The sequence below is a fragment of the Lissotriton vulgaris genome, chromosome 5, assembly GCF_964263255.1.
Source record: "Lissotriton vulgaris chromosome 5, aLisVul1.2, whole genome shotgun sequence".
NCBI lineage: Eukaryota > Metazoa > Chordata > Amphibia > Caudata > Salamandridae > Lissotriton > Lissotriton vulgaris.
In genome coordinates, this window is record NC_141693.1 from 1141659917 (window position 1) to 1141681007 (window position 21091).

At 42.7% G+C, this 21091-nt stretch overlaps 1 protein-coding gene across 1 annotated transcript in view; it reads left to right on the plus strand.

Annotated features, from left to right (window-relative positions):
* The window catches only part of FHIP2A (FHF complex subunit HOOK interacting protein 2A), a 340036-nt gene that overhangs the window by 97205 nt on the left and 221740 nt on the right, over nt 1-21091 (plus strand). Inside the window, exons 6-8 of the mRNA XM_086922896.1 lie at nt 118-387; nt 1435-1631; nt 15153-15267. Coding sequence (XP_086779022.1) covers nt 118-387; nt 1435-1631; nt 15153-15267 — 582 coding nt within the window. The remainder of the gene's footprint in view (nt 1-117; nt 388-1434; nt 1632-15152; nt 15268-21091) is intronic.

Consider the following 21091-nt stretch of genomic DNA (forward strand, 5'->3'; position numbering starts at 1 on the left):
TCTAACGTCCTTTGCAAAGGAAGTACAGGGACATTTGCAATGGCTGCCTGAAGTTTTTGTAAAGGTTTGTGTATAACTTACTGTACACATCTCACTACTCAATGCTTCTTTTCTTAGAACAAGTTAAAACTGCCGGCATTCAGAGGACCTTCAGGAGATGACCTAAAAGACCAGAACTGCCTGACGGACACGGGGCAGTCGCTGAAATCCGAAGCATCAAGTAGTGGAGCTTGGGCAGGGCATGAGGTGAAAGAAAATGACATTGGAGACCAGGTTGATGAACTTTCAACATGTCTTAACAACACTGATGTCTCCGACACTGCGAGCAGTCATCCAAACCAAGACTACAATCTTGTGAACTCCTTACTCAATCTCACAAGGAGTCCGGTCAGTTCCATTTGATTTTTATTGTTTGTCAGAAATACGTTGTTTCAGTTTGCAGCCCAGGCCTGTTGGCTGCTGGTAGTCTTTGTACATTTCCATGCTGGTGCTCAAGTTCAAGTGGGATGAGGAAGTGCGGTTGGCACAAGCAGGTTAGCATGATCAAGCACAAGTAGGTTGTCTTTCTGATCCTCGTTGTAGTTACCACCCTGCAAGGACAGTTTGGCACAGATAATCTGGAATTTGGTAAAGATATATATCTCTAGTCCTCTTTTGTATATGGATTAATTGTGAATCTGTCAACAGAGAATTGCTCCTGTACCCCAGATTATGAGAGCTGAGCTGGTGTTGCAAGTAGTGGTGTGCAATAGCCCTGGACAGTTGAAGCTTCGAGATCATATAGATCGTAGTAGACGCATAGCAGCTGAACTTTGGAAGGGGTCTCAATATAGAATTGCATTAAGAAAAATACAATGCCCGGACCACTGCAGTGCTTTTAAGAACATCTCCCAGGGGCCGATGGATAAACAACCAGCATAAATTGGGGAGTGGGGCATTGCCTGAAGTCTCACATCAGTGACGTAAAATAATGAGAAGTAATTTGACCTCACCTACATGTGCATGACTGGGCAAAGGTGTACAAATGGATGTGATGTATTGGTTAACACACCTTGTGCCTATTATTTGAGCTGTGGGCACGGGACTGATTTCAAAACGGTACATTCCATACTGTAATATTTTACAGATATATTGGACATGACTAGGGTGCATTAACAGTGTTTCGTATTTTTTACTTAAAATATGCCATGTACATGCATATCATTTCACTGCCACAAGGCTGTATAATGTACTGCAGTCAATAACCAAATAATGCCTTTTGTTGTAGCTTTATATTCTCATTGAGTAACGATACTATTTACATGTAATATTACAGCAGCACATTGTTTATCTAGTAGTTTATCATATATGATTAGATTAGTTGAATGCAATTTCACCATCGTTCTCTCATTGGTGTAATTCAGTATGTATTTCTGTGTTCTATACTCCTTCCAGGATGGTCGTATTGCTGTAAAGGCTTGTGAAGGTCTCATGCTGTTAGTTAGCCTGCCAGAGCCTGCAGCTGCCAGATGTCTTATGCAGAGCACTAGCTTGTGCGAGTTGCTGACCGACAGACTTGCTTCTCTCTACAAAGCCCTGCCTTCATCGGTTGATCCTCTGGACATTGAGACTGTGGAGGCCATCAATTGGGGGTAGGGAAAAGATCTATATTCATATAAAATGTAGAAACTTTTAAAGTTCATGTTTCCATGTGATGCCTCTTCCTTAAGCATACACATTTTAAGGTATTGCCAAAATTGGAAACTTTTTTTAATCCATTGATTTTCCTTTCTGACGGTGGATGGTGCATCTGTGGGGCCATTTGCTAATTTTTCACACTAAAAAAACATATCCGGTCCATGAAGGCACCACCAATTATGATGATCTCAGTTTGATTTTTCTTCAGTACAGAAGCTGCAATTCACAACTCACTTGGATTTTTGCTAATCAAGAAATAATTTCCAAAAGACCCAATCAGGTTGTGGGCACGATATTTGTGCTGTTTATTGTTGCCATCACAATATCAAATTCTTAGACTTAATGTCCTGCTCAGACAGCATAAGACAAAGGTCTGTTTCTAATTTTCATATGATGTGTATGTTGTGTGGGTTTGAAAGTGGCATCTTGTAAGCTGTGTGGAAAGCAAGAGATAGTCCATAGAATTCACGGTCAGACGCTACCTTTTCTGGAAAATTGTAATCCAAAACAGGTAAGCTTGCACTCTCCATTTACTTCCTCCTTTCCTGAGTTAACTCTGATCAGATTGAGGTTTTCAAACATATCATGATGTAAATCTATGAACTGTTCCAAAACAAGGAGCATCTGCACCTCCCATTAGCGCTGTTATTATCATGGTGCTAGTATGCCAACCCAGTCTGTATGCCTACAGCAAACCCTTTTCTCTGCCTCTCTTTTACTAAGTCACTTACTTTGGCCAGTAGCAAGTGAAGGTGCATATCCCTGTCTAGAAATGTGCTAAAAGGATAATAACTGAGGCAGTGAGTACGGCACCAACAATTGTATTGTATTGTAATTGCATTTATATAGCGCTTACTATCCCGGACGAGGCATCGAAGCACTCTTTCGGCAAGATGTACTCTACTCTGGAATTCAAAAAGGATTAGTGGTGAATTAGTTTAGTGAAAATATGAAAGTAATTTGAGTGGTGGAAATGTTAGCCAGTTATTTGGATTGAGAAGAATAGAAGAGGGAAAAAGGTTTGCATTTATATAGCACTTGCTACCCCTGATGGGGAAGGGGGGGGGTTTGAAGTGGTTTTTTTTTTTTTTTTTTCCGTCGAGTAGCACGCCACTCTGGAACACTGGTACAGTATTAGTGGTAAATTAGTATACTGAAATATGAAAGTAATTTGAGTGGTGGATATGTCAGTCAGTTTTTTGGATTTAGAAGGATAGCCAAAGGGTAGAAGAGGTAAAAAGGTTTGCATTTGTATAGCGCTTGTTACCCCTGATGAGGTGTTGAAGTGCTATTTCGGTGAGTAGCACGCTACTCCATAACCCATAGAGGATTAGTGGTGAATTAGTATAGTGAAATATGAAATTAATTGAGTGGTAGGCATGTTAGTCTGTTATTTGGATTGAAAAGGATAGTGGGAAGGATTTAGATTTTTTTTTTTAGCTCATAGCAGTAGGAGGAGGCTTGGCATGAGTAAAAAGGAGGTGGAGGTGGATAAGTAAAAGGGAGGTGGAGGGGGAAGAGTCGGAGGGAGGATGTAGAAAGTCTTGTTTTGGGGGATCGGAATAGTAAAAAGAGGTATTAGATGATACAAGGAGAGGTAGAGTAGGGATGAGTCTCGAAAGTGTTATTTTGGGGTTTGGGATGAATGAGAGAGTGGCGGTAAATGATATATTGATAGAAGTATAGGGTGAGAAATAGGCTAATGCATTAGAAAGAGTGTAGAAAGAGGTTTGAGAGAGTCCGAGTTGAGCTGGAGGATCAAGTTCAAGTAATAAATATATAGATCAAAAAGTAATAAAGATATAGATCCATAAGTGCATGGTGAGGAAAAGATGCATAATTGAAGGTAGTCTATGTAGATTAAAGATGCATTAAATTAACTCTGGTTTTGAAGTGTTGTACTTAAAATGTAGTTTTATTTATTTGAATATACATATATATTTGTATTGTATGTCTTTAGTGAAGCAATTGTAGATAAATAGTTATGATAAAAAGATTTAGTTATTTATGCAGTCACTAATATACATGTTAAAACATAGAATAATGTAGCTATCCGTGATATATACATTTCTTAAGCAGAACCAATGAATATCTCTATATAATTTTTTTTAACCATAAGTATTCTACAGGTTTATACAAAGCAATACACATGTATAGGTAAATATCAATAGTACAAATAAATGCTTATATACAGAGTGATATGCTGTATATTTATCTGTTTGCGTATGGTGGTTATGTGGGGACGAGCCAATTCTTGAGTAGTTTTCTGAGATAAGGTGGTTATCTGTGGATCTTATGTTAAGAGGTAAAGAGTTCCATGGTTTGGCTGCTTGCACAGAGAATGATGTGCCACCCATTGTTTTTTTCTTGTATCTTGGGATTTTGAGGCGAGTTGCCACTCTAGAACAGAGTTTTCTTTGTTGAATGTGTTTGGTGATTTTATTCCTGATGAAGAGCTGTCCAGTTTCATGTATTGCTTTGTGAGTGATACAAAGCAGCTTGAATGTGGATCTTCTGGCAACCGGTAACCAATGCAGGGCTTTGAAGGCAGGGGAGATGTGGTCTTGCGGTTTTATACGTAAGAGTAGTCTGGCAACAGAGTTCTGAATCTGTTGTAGTCTTTTCACAGTCGTTCAAGGTGATCCATGGTAGAGACTATTGGCATAATCGAGTTTGGACAAAACAAGGGAGATGGTAGCTTGGACCTTGTGTGAAAATCCCAAATGGGTGAAGATTCGTCGCTGAGTTTTTACAGTAACAAAGCTTGATCTTGCTAGTTTGTCCACTTGGGCATTCATCAATAGCTTGGAGTCCATGGTAATTCCGAGGTTTCTTACTTCCTTCAATATTTTAGATCCAATATCATCAGGCCACATGGCGAATGGGCCATAATGTTTCCAATTGCCACACGTGAGTATTTCCATTGTGGAAGCGTTCAATTTGAGATGGCTCCACGTCACCCATTGATCCACGGCTCTGAGACAACTGAAAATTGGCGAGTTTCCAATGTCTTTGGTGCATTCCAGTTGAAGGAGTATTTGCGTGTCATCTGCATAGTTGTAGCACATGAGTTGAAATTGATTGATCAGTGCCGGTAATGACTTCATCTAGATGTTGAAAAGCATGGATGAGATAATAGAGGCTTGAGGGACTCCTGCTTTTGTGAAGTACGGTTTGGACGTGAATGGTGGGGAATGGATTACATTAGTTCTGTTGCAAAGGTAGGACGTGATCCAGTCTAGAGCAGTCCCCTCTATGCCGGCTTTGTGGAGTCTTTGTATCAGAGTGTCATGGTCAACTGTGTCAAAGGCAGCCAAGAGGTCCAAGAGAAGTAGTGCAGCAACCCTGTTGCAGTCAACTGTGTTTTCAGGTCGCCCCAGATGGCAAGGAGGGCAGATTCTGTGCCTCTTCCTGGACGGAATCCTGTTTGGAAGTCTGAAAGTATGACATTCTCTTCAATGAATTGTGACATCTGGGTAACAGCTGCTCTTTCTATCCGTTTGCCCAAAAAAGGGCCATTTGAAATCGGTCTGTAGTTGTCATGGTTCAGCTGGTCCAAGTTTGTTCTCTTCAGTTATGGGCATATGTATAACTTTTAAGTTCTTCTTGGAATATTCCAGTAGTTAAGGAGTTGTTGATGATTTTCCTTACTGGAGTGGCAGCAGAGGTTGTTAGAAGAATTGTCTCGAAGGTACACTGGTCAGAAGGGCTGGCAGCAGGCCTGCTTGCTTTGACCAGGTCCATAAATTCATTGTGTGAAATGTGTTTGAAGGAATGGAGAGGCTGGGTCAGAGTATTCTTGGATTGTAGCTTTGTAAAAGGGTTAGTGCTGATGCTTTTTCTATGTTTTAAGTATGAGTCCAACATGTCTGCTTTGTCCGCGTAATGATTTGCCAGTTTGTCTGTGAACTCTTGAGTAATGGGAGGAGCTGCTTCTAGGAAATTTGGTTTACGAAATTCACTGAGAATTTTATAGAATTCTTTATTTCCACATTTAGCATTTTGAATTCTGTATGAATAGTATTTTTTCTTCGCTTTTTTGATAGCTGACTTGTACAATCTGTTCATTTACTGTAAGCAAAGTTTGTCTTGGTTTGCAATTGTTTTGAGCCAGGCACGTTGCAGCTTCCTAATTTGCTGTTTTATCTCTGTCTCCAAGATGCTTGTTTTCTTTTGTTCTGTTGTGTGGTTTTTAGTGGTACCAGGATATCAAAAGCATCCTGTAGCCACTCGTATCGTTTTGAACAGATTTTATTGTTTCTAGATCTCTACTGGATGTTAGTTGTGTTTGTAAGTGTTCCAAATCGAGTTTGTTCCATGGGCGATAAATGGATGCACGTAAAGTGGTTTTAGGTGCGTCACTTAGTGTTGTTTTATGTTGGAAGGCAAGCAAATGGTGGTATGACCATGTGACTGGAGTCATTGTTTTGAAAGGTAACTAGTTCTGTATTAGCAAAAATGACATCTAGGATGTGTAACGCGATGTTTGTGGGAAATCTGATGCAGGTTCAGTGCTTCTAGGCCAGCAATGATTGTTTTCGGATGGGGCATATTTGGGTTATCAAAACAAATGTTGAGGTCACCCATAACGTATATCTTCGAGTGTAGTGTTATCAGGTTTGAAACCGTGTCTGGAATTGCGTCTGGGATATTTGCCTTGCCAGGTGGAGGTCTGTAAAGGAGCAGGAATTTAGAGGAGGAAGACTGTGTAGGATTACATCTGGTGAAAATGGCCTCACAATCTTTTATGGAGACGTCGTCAATTTTAGTGATATGTAATGTTTGCCTGAACACAACCGATACGCCACCTCCTCTTTTGCCTATACCATTTTGGATGATAGTTTGATAGTCTAGAGGAACGGCTTCATGCAAGACTGGAGCCATATCATCTGTCAACCATGATTCTGTAATAGGTAGTATGTCTGGTTTTGCGTCCGTGAGAAGGTCGTGAATGTGACGTTTGTTCTTAGAGAGCGCGATCGAGCATTTATTAGTAGACAGTTTAGATAATGTACTTTGGAGATAGTGTGACTTTGCTTTGTAGAGGAGTGAGCAGTATTTTGTGGGCTTGCAGCTGGTGTGTCCTTCGTGTTGGTAATAGCTGTATGAGGATAGCAATCGTGTAGCTGTTCTGGATCGTGTTCCTCGTCCAGCAGGCTAAGAAGGAATTTAGATGGGTCTGCGTGTGTAGGTGGTGGAGACCATGTTTAAGAGTGAGTTGGTGTGCTGTGTTGTTTTTGTAGTCTCCTTGTGTTTGCTTTGTTCGCCCAAACTTGGCAGGGTATGCCCAGACATGGGTCCCTTGCTCACTTTGCTACTGTATTCAAGCTAGCCTGGCTGTTGAGGGGAGTTACCCCAAAGCCGGTCCCAGGATGCTGGTTTCCAGTCCAGGTAAGAACTGGCTTGGCAGTTCGGGCTGGACTGTTCCCATGAGGCACATGGTCAAGGCTGATTTGCGTATAGCTGTGTCTGCACTGGGGTGGCGAAGTGAGCTAAAGAACGATGATGGATTCAACCCAGATCTGTGATTGGGGAGTGAGTGAAAAGTATCAGTGCTCCGTCCATCATCACCTTGTGTTTTGCTTTGTTCGCCCTAAGTTGGCAGGGTATACCCAGACGCGGGTCCCTTGCTTACTTTGCCACTAGATTCAAGCTGGCCTGGCTGATGAGGGGTGTTACCCCCAAAATCGGTCCCAGGATGCTTGTTTCTGGTCCAGGGTGGATCTTGCTTGGCTGTTCGGGCTGGACTGTTCCCATGAGGAACAGGGTCAAGACTGATCTGCATATAGCTGGGTCTGAACTGGAGTGGCAAAGTGAGCTAAAGAACGATGATGGATTCAACCCAGATCTGTGACTGGGGGTGAGTGTCTGAAAAGTTTCAGTGCTCCGTCCATCATCCCCCTAATGTTTGCTTTGTTTTTGTAGTGTAACCTTGTTGTGCAGTAGACCTGGAGAAGCAAAGTTGTGAGGTGTCTCACGTTGCTTATTTTTGTTTGTGTCTGTTTAGGGCGGAAGGTATATGAGCTAGGGGTGGCAGTGCAGCATGTGGGTCATGTGGTATGGTTCTAAATTGTTCAATGGATAAGAGGAGGTTAAAAGAGAGTAGTTGTGATGCTCTATGTGTATTAGGATTGGTGGAAGAGAGAAAGCTTGATATTGTAGTTTGTCCATTTGTGTAATTTGAAAGGTAGGTGTGTTTTTACTGTGTGATGGTAAGTATTATGAAGTATTGCGATTGAGAGATTTTGTTGCGCTGGTTTGCGTGATATGTTTTGTTTTTGAGGAGTAGGGAAAGGGGATGTTGATATTTGTTTTATGAGATGTGTTTGGTAGTATAGTATGGTTTTTGAGTGAAAGTTGTAAGGTAAAGGGGGTGGTGATGTGTTTTCTAGTAGAGTGTATTTTGTGTGTAAGAGGGCATGAAGTACCGTTGTGAGTGTTTGTCAGAGACTAGTTTGCTGCAATACGATTATGTGTGGTGTAGTGGGGTATAGATGTTGTGTGGTTGTCTTCTTGTGATAGAAAGAAGAGGAGGGTGTTGGTTGGAGAAAAGATGGAAGGCTGAGTATAGGGTTGTTAGTGACAAAAAGAGGTCTGTTAGGAGTAATTAGAGCAGAGAGTGTGTGTCTGATTGGGATATAGTTCACTGTGGTGTGAAATTGGGTTGTGTCAGTCATGAGTGGATTAGGTAGTGGCGTTAGGATAGAGTTGTGTACTGTTTGTAGGTGATGGTGCAAATGTGTGGTTGCTGGGATAGAAGGGTGTATAGCTGTTGTTTGTGTGGTTTTGTAGTGGGTGCATTGAATTGTGCTTAGGGTTAGTTTGTAGTAAATCAGTGGAGCATATTTGGTGTTCGTGTGTTACTCTGTTTGCGGATGGGGATAGGGTAGAATGAGTGCTGGTGTTTGTGAATGGCAGATTTGCCTTTTATACCTAGTTTTGATGTTTTCGCCAGCATCAGTGCTTGGCATATCAGGTATCGACATCTCATCTAGCGCAGGCGAACACCGTCAGTGAAGGTTATGGAAAGAATGGTAGCCTTTCCACTATTCTCTGTGCTATCCATATGATACAACACATGGTGAATGTTCCAATCGGACTGGGTGAGGCACAGTTGATATCTGCTACCTGTTAGATAACACTTTTCACATATCTAGTGGTTGCTTCCGTACTAAGCACATCTCTTTTAGGGCTGTATTCAAATCAGAATTGTTAGTTTCATATGCATGTAATGCAGACTTTTGGAGAATTTCAACAGCATGCTTTCCCCAAAATTATATGATTGTGGAACTGTGTGCGACATGTCTTCTAACTGCTAATCATACTCATTGTCTGCCAACCATAGTATCACTTTCACCTTCAGAGCCTGCCTAACATTGTAAGGCTCTTTACCAACTGCAGGGCCTCCTACCAACTTGGGTTATCAAGTCTGCCAGCTTTAGAACCAATTATTTCTTTTCATGATTTGAGATGTCCTCAATATATTGGCATTTTCCAGCTAAAAACAACACGCTTTTTGGAATGCATTGATCCTCCTTTTACGCAAGGCTTTTCTTTTTGTGCACAAGATATTTGTACTTGCAAAATCTACCAAGTTAACTCCTTGAACACTTTAAAATCTATGCATTGGCTACATCACTCAAGCCAGCATATAACCTTTTGTTTTTTGACAATACTACTGATGTGTTGCTGCTTTTTGAAAGAACATTTTGTGTTTTGAAAATCACCCTCTAATATATAAATGATAAAGCTGGAACTCTTGAAGCAGTAATAGGTGTCAACACACTCCCATTCCCTCTCTGCTTCTGTGCATTTGCTTCATAAGACAATGCGCTCCTCCCAGATTACAACTTAAATTGCTTGTTTTTTAGACTATATTACAGAATGTTACCTCTTGCAGTTTACCTCAGATGATTCCCCTCAGTGACCCTTGGGTAGAGGCTTTTCTCTTCGATTGTCCTTCAATTCCTAAGACACAAAAGTGCAAAGTTCTTCTGATCGCCCTACCTAGCAATGGCAAAAGTATTTTTGTTCTTATGTAATAGCCTGCTGTACTTTGTCTGCTAACACCCCTTGATGAGGCCCTGGGTAGGTCCTCGCAATTTTGCTTTCTTCAGTGCCCCGTGAATTTTTGAAACTAGGAGGTTTGGAAATCCCAGAAGAGTAGGAAATTGTGATCACTTCTGTAAAAGAGTTTTACTAGAAGAACATACTTGGATGAATACAGTAAATGTATTAAAAGACTGTACCTGTCTTAACACATTCCTTCACTTAGAGTAGACCTGGCAAAGGTCTTCTGCTGTAGAAGGCATTTCAACGTATTAACTTTTTTTTGGAGTAGTTCTTCAGTAGGTTTTCTCCTCAAGCCAGGCCATACATGGGAATTAAACATGACCCTCATATTCACAGCTCCCCTATTCAAACTTAGGCTAACAACAATCTTAAGTTTATATCCTAGATTTATTAGTCATACTGGGGGTAAACCTTCCAGGAGAATCGTATCTTCCAATAGAATCAGTAACATGTACATTTAAATATTATTAGCTATTGTACTTGCAAAAGATTAATCTTTCGTGTCTAAGTTTTCTTCACAATTTAATCTGAATCTGTTTGTTTCCATGCTTCCTTTTGTCAAAAGCTTGTTTACTATGTGCATAGTAATGAAGTGTTGTTGCATGGTGAAAACTGTATAACTTGAAGTGCCACAGCTTAAATTTATTTATTTATAGTTTTATATACCGTGAACCAGGCCTAGCACGTATCGGAGCACCTCACATAGCAGCTAAGAAAAACTAGATCGGCAACTTATATACAAATAACTATCCTTATCAAGAGGATTGTAAAGTATTGGGTGTGGTATCAAGAGTACAGGAGAGAGCTTGCACAAAGGGATATTCTTGAGTCTTGACTGTGGTTTGGTTAGGATTAGAGTCAAGTACTTGGTTGGTAACTGTCATCTGTAGACATGGTAGTGCATGTTATTCAAGAGAAAGGATCGGAGGTGATGTGCTGTAAGAGCAGGTTTTTACTTTTGAATTGTGTGGTGTCTTAGGAAGAGAAGTTATTTTATAAAGTAATTCTTTGAAAAAGAGGTTGGGAATTGGGGACTCAGAATGCGCTTTCAAACCTTGGGGTGATCCTTGAAAAGGAGCAGTTACATATTTTAAAATAAGGACTTTCAAGGCCTAGTGTGTTGGCGCTTCATCTGGATCAACCAGATTTGACTATTATCTGGGATAGGTAACCTGCTAACTTTTCATGAAGGGTTGTGCGAACAGGACAGCCTACTTGAGGAAGCATCTCGCTTCAATGAAGAGCCATTTTAAGGTGATCAGTGTGGTTGTGGTGTGCTCAGATCTTCTTTAGGCTGATGACAATCTTGTTGCTGGATTGTGTGTCGCCCTTAGAAAGGGTTTGATGCATTTAGAATCCCCGTTAGCTGGGTGTTTCTATAGTCCATTTTGAGTAGCACTAGTGATTGCACTGTTGTTTGCACTCTTTGGGATCATGGGATTTATTTTCAATAGATTGCTAATTTGCTTTTGTATTCCTTTTACTGTAGCAATGATAAGGCACATAAAGGTTCAGGGTCTTGTCTTGGGTGAAGTCTGGTGATCTTGCTGTAGTATGATATTAGGTTTACAGTCAAGTAGGTACTCATCAGCCAAGTAGGTGAGTTGCAGTGTTTTAGGAAAATTTACGGGATTCTGTTTTTTGTGCATTTAATTTCAGTAGTGCTAACTTATCCATGACAAAAATAATCTTAAAATTAGGTTGTGCCTTCCAGGGATGACAATTTCATGTAAAGTTGTGGGTCAGCCTCCTATAGGTTAAAGAAGATGTTGGTTTCCTTCAGAAATACAATGAGGGGTCCCTAGTAGAGGTTAACCAGCGTGCGAGATAAGATAGATGCTTGGTGAATTGCTTCTTGTAAAGATGCTGGATCCGGAAAGGACTCTGGCAGGTTTATTTGGTGTGTAAGATTTTTCCAGCGATGATTCAAACCATTTCAGAACTATACCACTTAATCCCATCCTTTCTTTTAGTGTTTTAAGTAGGGTTGCATGGTTGATAGTGGTGAATGCCGCTAATAAATCAAGTAGAACAAGGACACCTATTCCACCATTGTCTAAAATATGTTGAATGTTGTCTAGTATTTGAAGTATCACAATCTCTGTGCTACAGCCATATCTAAAACCCAAATGATGATCATCTAGAAGATTGTTTTCTTCCGTTATTTTCTTCATTTTTTGTTGAGATTCAGCTTTCTACAACTCTAGCTATGAAGGGAGAAGCTTGACATAAGGCAGAAGTTACTGACCTCTTCAGGAGCTCTGTGTTATTTTTTGCATAGGGGAGTTACCTGGCTAAAACAGTGAGGAGTTGATTTTTTTTGTTAGGCAAGGTGTGATGTATATTTGGGTCGGCCAGAACACACAAGGACATTTGTAACATTTCCCACAGTTTTTGGTCGAGCCTGGGTAGTGCATGTGCTGCTCTTCAAGGCATGCTGTATTGAGGTATGGACTTGAAGCTTCGCCTACATTTTTCCTTTGCTTGTGTCATTACCCTTTGGTGAAAAGGATTACTAATCCTTTCTTATTACTACCTTCTCTCATGTTGTAACATCCCCTGTTACGTGTATTGTTGCTCGGTAGGCTTTAATTACAGCCTCCGAGTACTATTTTCTCAAATAGCTTTGTCCTGGCTGCTGTTGCAGACAGGACACGTTTTCTCCTAATGTTTTTTTATTTTTATAGCACACATTTGTGATGCAATTGGTCTCGCATTTGCTGGAGTTTAAGCTATTGGCATTGTAAATTACCATGCATTTTATTTATCAGTTTTAAAAACACGTAAATAAAAGTCATCGTCATTTACAATTCCAATAGCTCAAACTCTCATAAATGCGAGACATATTGCATTGCAAATGCTTGTTGTTGCTTTGGATTGCCGTCTTTGAATTCAGTAGTTTTGTTGACAATTGTGAAGGGTTTTTTGGCTAACTTATTGTATTGATTTCGTTTCACTGTGAAGACTGATGCTTTGAGTTGGAAAAGCTTGTTTTGTGTACTTTGAGTTAGTGTTTTCTAAATTTGGTTTTGAGGGATTATCATGCTGTTGGTGCTCAGGGTTTGTGAGGTTTCGCCTTTCTTCATTTACCTTCCGGTTAACAGTTTATTTGATTTGCAGTATTTTTGTGTTTTTAGTATGGAGCAGCAAGCTCACCTTCGGCATCTGTCAGAGCTCATTAAAAGTGTTTATCTATGAGATGGCATCTGTATCAGACGAGATATTACTTAATTTGATGGAGATTATGTTTTGAAAGTAGATCTATTTGTCTCTTCAATGTCCATTGACCCCATGAGTTTGTTTTAGTGCACGGTAGGTGGCCCTATCAGTCCACTGTGATAGATGATTCAGATGCTACTAAGTCCATTTTGGCAATTATGACGTCCAGGATGGCACAGTTTTCATGAGTTAGGATAGAACAAGATTGATTCAGATTTGCAATCCGGAACAGTGCAGTTGTGATGCAATTGGATTCCAGGAGAATTCCCAATGTACCTTAATTAAAGTTGCCTAGGAAGATGCTGTTTGCAGACAGGTGTTTTTTTTAGCTAAGAATTCTCACAGTTGCTCAATAAACGTGTGCTTGTCTCCTGGTAGATATATGATGTAGAAGATATTGTGTGGCATTATTGAAGCTCTTAATTTAAAAGACAGGCATTGAAAGGTTGCTTAGTAGACGTGATTTTGCATTTGATGGGAGGATTTGTGGATGACTGCAGCACCACCTCCAGTCTTTTCTGACTTGTCTATAGTTCAAAATCTCATGGTCCTGAGGGATAGGGAGGTCCATGTAAGGTTGGGATGAGCTTGTTATCCAAGTTTATGTTGGGAATAGTAGGTCCAGTTTTTTTGTTATGCAATTTCTATGACTGAAGTAATTTGAACCTATATTCACATTACGTGATGGAGGTGTCTCTTGATTAAATATTATCATCATTATACAGAAATTTTTAAAGGAGGGTCCAAGGGCAAGTTTAATGACCCCAACTAAGTACGTGCCCCACTTTAAATTACCATTTACACATAGAGTACCTAGGGGTCAACAGAAAGAACATGAAACTCAACTGCGGCAGCAAGAACTTACATTATATCACAAGTGTGTGGAACAAAAAAGAGGAGTGAAAATACAGATTATAAATTTAAGCACTCCACGGGCTAGAATAAATTCCCATCAGATAGCCACTCCGTACCGCCCTTATTTACATCATTTGGGTACTCCTTGCCCAGGAGATGGAAAAGGAAGAGGTCAATAAATGTTATTATGACCTATTGTGATGTAAAGAGTTATGTGTTAATGGAGGGGTGCAGAAGTAAGTTTGACTTGAAAGTTCTGTGGCTACTGAAAAATAGCAGTGTCCAAGAAAAGAGTGATCGTGGTGAAGATAAAATTGGATATACTAGATGAAAAATAAGTTTAATTGTGTCACCCAGTCTCCCAAGGTTAAAAAAGTGCAGATACAGATTTAACAAAATATCTGTAATAAATGGTCAACATGTTTCAGCATGTAAGTGGAATACTTCCAATGCTTTCGTCAGGACCAAAGGGGTGGAATAACTACTGCTTCATGAAATGTGAAAAAGTGACACCTCTGTATTTGAGATGTAGACATACAACCACATACTTTTACCGTATAATTTTTGGAACCACAGGAGTCGCAGGAGTGACATGTAAGACAAAACACACAGACCGTAAGTGACTAAACATATCACATACAGGTTAAAGATGTCATCAGTATTGTATCACATCCATATAAATCAGGAATGAAAATCATTTCATAGACCACTCACCCATTTGTTGTGGTTATAGCGCATCACCCCACCTGGCAAGCAGCTCAGGTATATGAGGAGCACCGCTCTAAATTAAATAATCGAAAATACATAGCATTATGACACGTGAGGCATTTAAAACCAGCATGACCAAAAGTAATCGTAACCGTGATAAAGCTGGTTTCCATGTCCAACTGTTTGACTGGAGAGGCACATCATGGAAAATGCATAACCTGCAGAAAACTATTATTATACAAATCTATGGCGGATTAGCATGTTCCAAACAGTCCAATAATACAGTGGGTTCTTTCTGGAAATGGAGCTTGCTTTTTAATGTATTCCCCGTATGCATCCAACAGACCCAAAATAATGCTGCTATTCTTGTAGGAAGCATTGCAGAAAAAAGTGTAATAGAGTTAAGACCCCTTCACCCAAATTATAGATGAAGAACGTATTGTAAAGAAATATTTTATGACCGGATAATACAAGTGTGCATTTCTATGAGATAAGGCACCTTCCTCAGAAACACAGAAATTGGGCATGTTGCTGTTTAAATTGTGTTCTTAATAGTTCACCTGTTTGGTAATAATATCGAACACTAACTCATCCTTTCTTTTGTAATCCTGCGACCTTAGACTGGACTCCTATAGTCACAAAGAAGACACTTCTGCTTTTCCTGGGAAACGAGCCCTCATCTCCTTTCTCTCTTGGTTTGATTACTGCGATCAGCTGATCAAAGAAGCGCAGAAGGTTTGCTAAGTGTCTTGTTGAATTGTTTTGCTGCTTGTTTAGTGGTGTGTTGTTAAAATTGGCGCCATCCCTTCAAGGTTGATAACTGCAGTCACACTTAGCATATGGTTCAGCAATCTGCTAAAAGGCACCCTATGACTACTATTTCGTAAATGTTTGGCCCAAAAGTGTCATGCTAAGTTGAGACATCTTACTAACACCCGTTATTTGTATTGGCTGAAAAGCGTTCTAGTGAGTGTAAAACCATTTTGGAAGCAACCTCCTGAGCCGTCTTGAGTTGTAAAATTGTTAAAATGTTGGTTTTCTTGACCACCCCTCCAATTAGGCCATTGTTATTTTGTAAGTACATGAAATAGTCATTGCAGTACTGCAAAATGTAACTGTGATTAACCTTAATTATTATTACAACTAGGTTTTAGTGAGGTGGACTACGCACAAACACTTTGGTGTATTATTATATCAGTCTATTCCTTTTAATCGGTGGAACAACAGGGTCTGGAAAAGAGGATGAGTTCAAAGCGATGTTGAGCAGGTCCTTGCTTTAGTTTCTCCGAAACTACATAGCATAATACAAAATATCTTATCAATAAGACCAGATTTTTCAAAGTAATATAAACTCAATGATTTATTTTATTTATTTATTTTGAGAGTTTTATATAGCGCGGACAAGATCTTTGCAGATATCAGAGCGCTTTACATAGAGGGGTATATGAGGGAGCAAAGTCAGACAGATAAATCAATAAATCAAACAGTACAAATAGGTGGCTGCAAAGCCAATCATGTGAATAATAAGACACTCATACAAATAAGCAGAGGGGTCAAACATGTAGTACCGATTGGTGCAGAGTATTAAGAGAGTTCGAGATAATAGTTCAAGTGTATTTAGCCATGAGGATAGCTTTTACTTCATTTTTAAAGAGTGTAGTGGAGGAGATGAGCCTGGTTTCGGGAGGGAGTGAGTTCCAGATCCTAGGCGCCATACCTGAGAAGGAGCGCTTATATGTTTTTTCCTTCCGGAATCTTTGAGGTTTCAGCAGAAGATTGTTTGTGCCTCTAGTGTTTCTAGCTCCGCCAGAGATTGTCAGTTTCTGAGCGAGGTAGCAGGGTGAGTTTAGGTGTACCGCCTTGTGTGTCATGCAGGCTATTTTCAGATGTATTCTGGCTTTAAAAGGCAGCCAGTTCAGGGATTTCAAGTCAGGGGTAATATGGGAGTGCTTTTTTGACCCAGTGATGAGTCTCGCTGCAGCGTTTAGAGAAGCTCTTAGTGGTGCGGTTGTAGTTTGGGGGAGTCCCCAGAGGGCGGTGCTGCCGTATTCAATTCGAGGGATGACTAGAGCTTGTACTGCGGTTTGGAAGTCTTTGGCTGGGAGGAAGGGTTTAAGTTTCCTCAGAGTATTGATCTGGAAGTTCGCTCCCTTTGTTGCCTTGCTGATATGTTGCTGCATGTTGAGACTGGTGTCGAGTGTTATGCCTAAAGATTTTGCTGAGTCCACGATGGTGGGTTGTACATTGAGTGCAGTTAGGTGTTTAAGCCAAATTTGCGTAGTGGAGATCTTCGCTGGTGGTGAGATCAGAAGGAACTCTGTTTTCAGGGCATTGAGTTTGAGATGATTATCGGCAAGCTAGGATTGGGTTCCTCTGATCGTTGAGTTCAGGAGCAAGATGTCTTTGGGGGATTGTAATTTGAGATAAAGTTGAGTGTCATCGGCGTACATGTGAAAGTGTACATTGGATACTTGTAGTAGGGTGGTGAGAGGTTCCATGACTAGGTTGAACAAAGTTGGGGATAGAGAGGATCCTTGGGGGACGCCTAGCGTTACAGGTATTGGCGAGGACATCAGGTTGTTGCTCTTGAATTTCTGCGACCTGTTGTGAAGAAAGGAAGTGAACCACTTGAGGACAGTTCCAGATAAACCCATTCTTGTGTTTAGTAGATCTAGTAAATTCTCATGTTTAACGGTGTCGAATGCTGAAGAGAGATCAAGAAGGATGAGGAGGCAGGTGTCGTTTTGGTCCAGCATTTGAACTGCGTCGTCAATTATGTGAGTCATAGCAGTTTCTGTACTGTGTCCTGCTCGGAAGCCTGACTGGTGAGGGTTGAGGAGATCAAATTGTTCAATGTGTTTAGTCAATTGTAGTTGTGCGCATTTTTCCAGCAGTTTGGCGAGAGTGGGAATATTGGTAATGGGACGGTAATTGTTGAGATCAGAGGGGGTCGGCTGTAGGTTTCTTTAGTAGAGGAGTGACTTGACCAACTTTGAGGGAGTCAGGTATGCTTCCTTGTTGGAGAGAGCTGTTGATAATTTTAGTCCAGAGAGGGAGAAGCAAAGGGGTAAACTCTTTTACTGCGGTAGCAGGAAGGGGGTCTGTGAGGTGATTGGATGGTTTCAGGGTGCTGAGCAGTTTGCCAATTTCTTCTTCCGAGTATTTATTATTTTTTTTTTTTAATTTGTTTTTATTGCAGAATTGGAAACCATTGCATACAATAAATCAACCAGCACACTCATGGTGTCCCCCCGCATGGATCGAGTAAGCATAGATCATACACAGCCATTCAGCTCGTATCCCGGGGGCCGGGCGGCGCAACGTTCCAAACCTCCAGCAAGAACATCATAGTGAGCATCCCTGAGGGACATTTGGTTGATAATCTCTTCATGTATCTGCATTTTACCCCCTAACACCTAACCCACCCCCAACACCGTCCAGCATATGCTAACAGTCCGGTCACATGGCGAAATTGCGATCCCACCCCCCAGTCCCTCCAGTGGTGGCCCTAACATCACAGTGCCACGTGTCCCTGCCCCTGCTCCGCCATCTATCCAAACTCTCCAGACCCGTTAGGACAGTTACAGGCCGGAATTACCTCCGCTTCCCAACCTGGATCCCGGTGCCCAACCCACCCCCGAACAACCCCAGAACAGCCCCCCTCCACTCCCCCCCCCAGCAACCGCTGATGATGTGGGCCATGTTCCTAACGCTATTATGGGTCCCGCTACAGATCTGTTAATACCACCATACTCGTAAGCCTCATGGAGTCCTTATGCACTATCTATTCAGCCCTCATCGTCCACCAGGGAGTCACGCAAAGCCTGCACTATCAACTCCCACGCGCGCGCTGATTCTAGGCTCTTTTCATTGTCGAGCTTGACTGCTTGTCTCATACGGAGCACACTCTCGCATCCAGACCACCTCAGCAATTCATTCGTCCATCTCCTCACAGACGGTCCCTCCCTGGACTTCCAGTGCCAGGTGATCTCCCTCTGCGCCAGTATCAGCCCCAGGTCAATAAATTTACTTGTCACCTTAGTATTTTTTGTGTGTGGGAACCAGAGCAACAAGCATGCCGCCATGTCGAACTCCACCTCCCTGTCGGTCACTACATTTAGGAGTTCCCCAACCTCCGCCCAGTAAGCCTCCAGTTTCGGGCAGCCCATAACAGATGATCCAAATCCGCCTCCAACACCAAACCTCTCGGACACCTCGCCTCTTGCACCTGGAAATACCGTTTGATCTTCTCCGGGGTCAGGTAGGCCCTATGCAACACATAAAAATGCACCTGCTGAAAGCGCGCGTTCCTTGTACCCTTCCACGTACGCTTAAGGATATGACCCCACACCGTGTCCGGAATGGGCCTGCCTATGCTAATTTCCCATTTCGCTTTCAGGCCCAGGAGCGGATCCAACCCCTCATGCAACATCCTATTATGGAGGCAAGTCACCGCTTTAAAGGTGCCAGCGGCCATCACTACATACTGGCAAGCCATGGTTGTTTCTGGTTCAATGAGCCCCCCTTTCCAATGCTTCTGCATGGCCGCCACCACGGCCGCATGCAAGAGGAAGCTCCCCTCCGGCAGCCCAAACTGTTCTTGCAGCGTCTGGAAGGGGACCAGCGTCCCATCAATATACAGATCCCCCACCACTTGCAGTCCTAGCTCCTCCCACTCCAGTAATGGAGACCAATCGCCCCCATGCGTCAGCGCCGTCAGCATACCTATCGGTATCTCTGGGGAATACGGTCGGGACGCCTTCGCTCTCCTCAGACTCCTCTGCCAACATAACCTGAGCGTCTTCTCCTCCATGGTGAGGCCTCGCAACTCCAGTTTCTGCTGCATGATAATGTAGGCCAGTACATGGCGTTGTATACCCTGCTCTCGGTCGTGCTCTGGCCCTCTGAACACTCTAGCCACATGCTGTGTGAGAACCTGAAGCTGCGCGGCCAGGTAGTACAACTCAAAGTCAGGGACCGCCATCCCCCCCTCAAGCTTGGGACGAAGCAACGTGTTCAATGCTACTCTACGGCGACCAAGCCCCCAAAGGAAATCGATGACCATCGTCCGCAGGTCCCTAAAGATCCTTTGAGGAATCCAAATGGGCAGCGTGCGAAAGTAATACAGGAGCCGCGGGAGCGCCACCATCTTCAGCAGAGCTATCCTACCCAACACCGACAAAGGGAGGGAGGCCCAAAAAGACATACATCCTCTCAGCGCCCGTATGCACCGCCCAATATTACCCTCCAATAAGTCCGCGACCTAGTGGTAGATTCGGACTCCCAGATAAGTAAAGCAAGATGGCTCCCAGACCACTCCTACATCGCGAGAGGGACAGGGCGCGTCCGCCCTGAGCGGAAAGACACAAGTCTTCGTCCAGTTAACCCTGAGGCCCGACAGCCGGCCAAACTCAGACAGCATATCCATTGCCCCCTCCAGAGCCCGCTCCGTATCCGCCATATATAGCAGCAGATCGTCTGCATACAATGATATATAGTGCAACTGCCCGCCTCTATCGATCCCCGCGTACATGTCTCCCGACCTGGCGCGCGCCGCCAGTGGCTCCATCGACAGTGCAAACAGGAGCGGGGAGAGGGAGCACCCCTGTCTCGTCCCCCTACCAACTGGATAAGCCGCAGACACCAGAGTGCCCAGACGTACTCGCGCCGTAGCCGAGGAATACAACACCTTCGTCCTACGAAACCCCTCACCAATGCCGAACTTCACTAGGACTTCGTCCAAATAGGCCCACTCCAGACTATCAAAGGCTTTCTCAATATCCACTGATAACACCGCCTGGGCATCGTCCACCTCCGTTGTACCGTCTAATATCCCAATCAGACGGCGAATATTAAGCGCCGTGCTCCTCGTGGGGATAAACCCCACTTGGTCCCTGTGCACCAGCCTGGTCATATGTGGGGCCAACCTAGTGGCCAAAATACGGCTTAAAATCTTATAGTCCACCGTCAACATGGACAACGGCCTATACGACTTCACATCAGTCGCCTCTCTGCCGGGTTTTAGCAACGGCACTATCAGCGCCTCCCTCATTGATCCGGGCAGACTCCCCAGCCTGTGAGCCTCCCCATACACCACCAGTAGTCTGGGTGCCAAGCTATCAACATACTTCTGGTAAAATTCAATTGGCAGGCCATCTACCCCGGGTGTTTTATTCCTCGCCATATGTTTAATGGCCGCCCTAATCTCGGCCAGCGTAACAGGTCCACCCAAGTCCTTTGCATCGTCATCGTCAAGCACCGGAAGCTGCATCGATTCTAAGTATTCAGCGATCTCCCAGGCCTCCACCCCTAACTGACTCTCGTATAACTCAGCATAGTAGGCCCGAAAGCATTCCAGCACCGCCGTTTGTGAATAAACCGTCTCCCCCTTTTTATTTTTTATGCTCAAGATCGGGCAGCCTCTGAGTTCAGGATTAGCAAGCCTGGCCAGTAACGTGCCTACCTTATCTCTTTCAGCATGCGCTTTGATGGTATATTGTCTGTAATCATAGCTCCGCAGCCGTTCCGTTTCGGTAGCCACCACCTCCTTGGCTTCCAA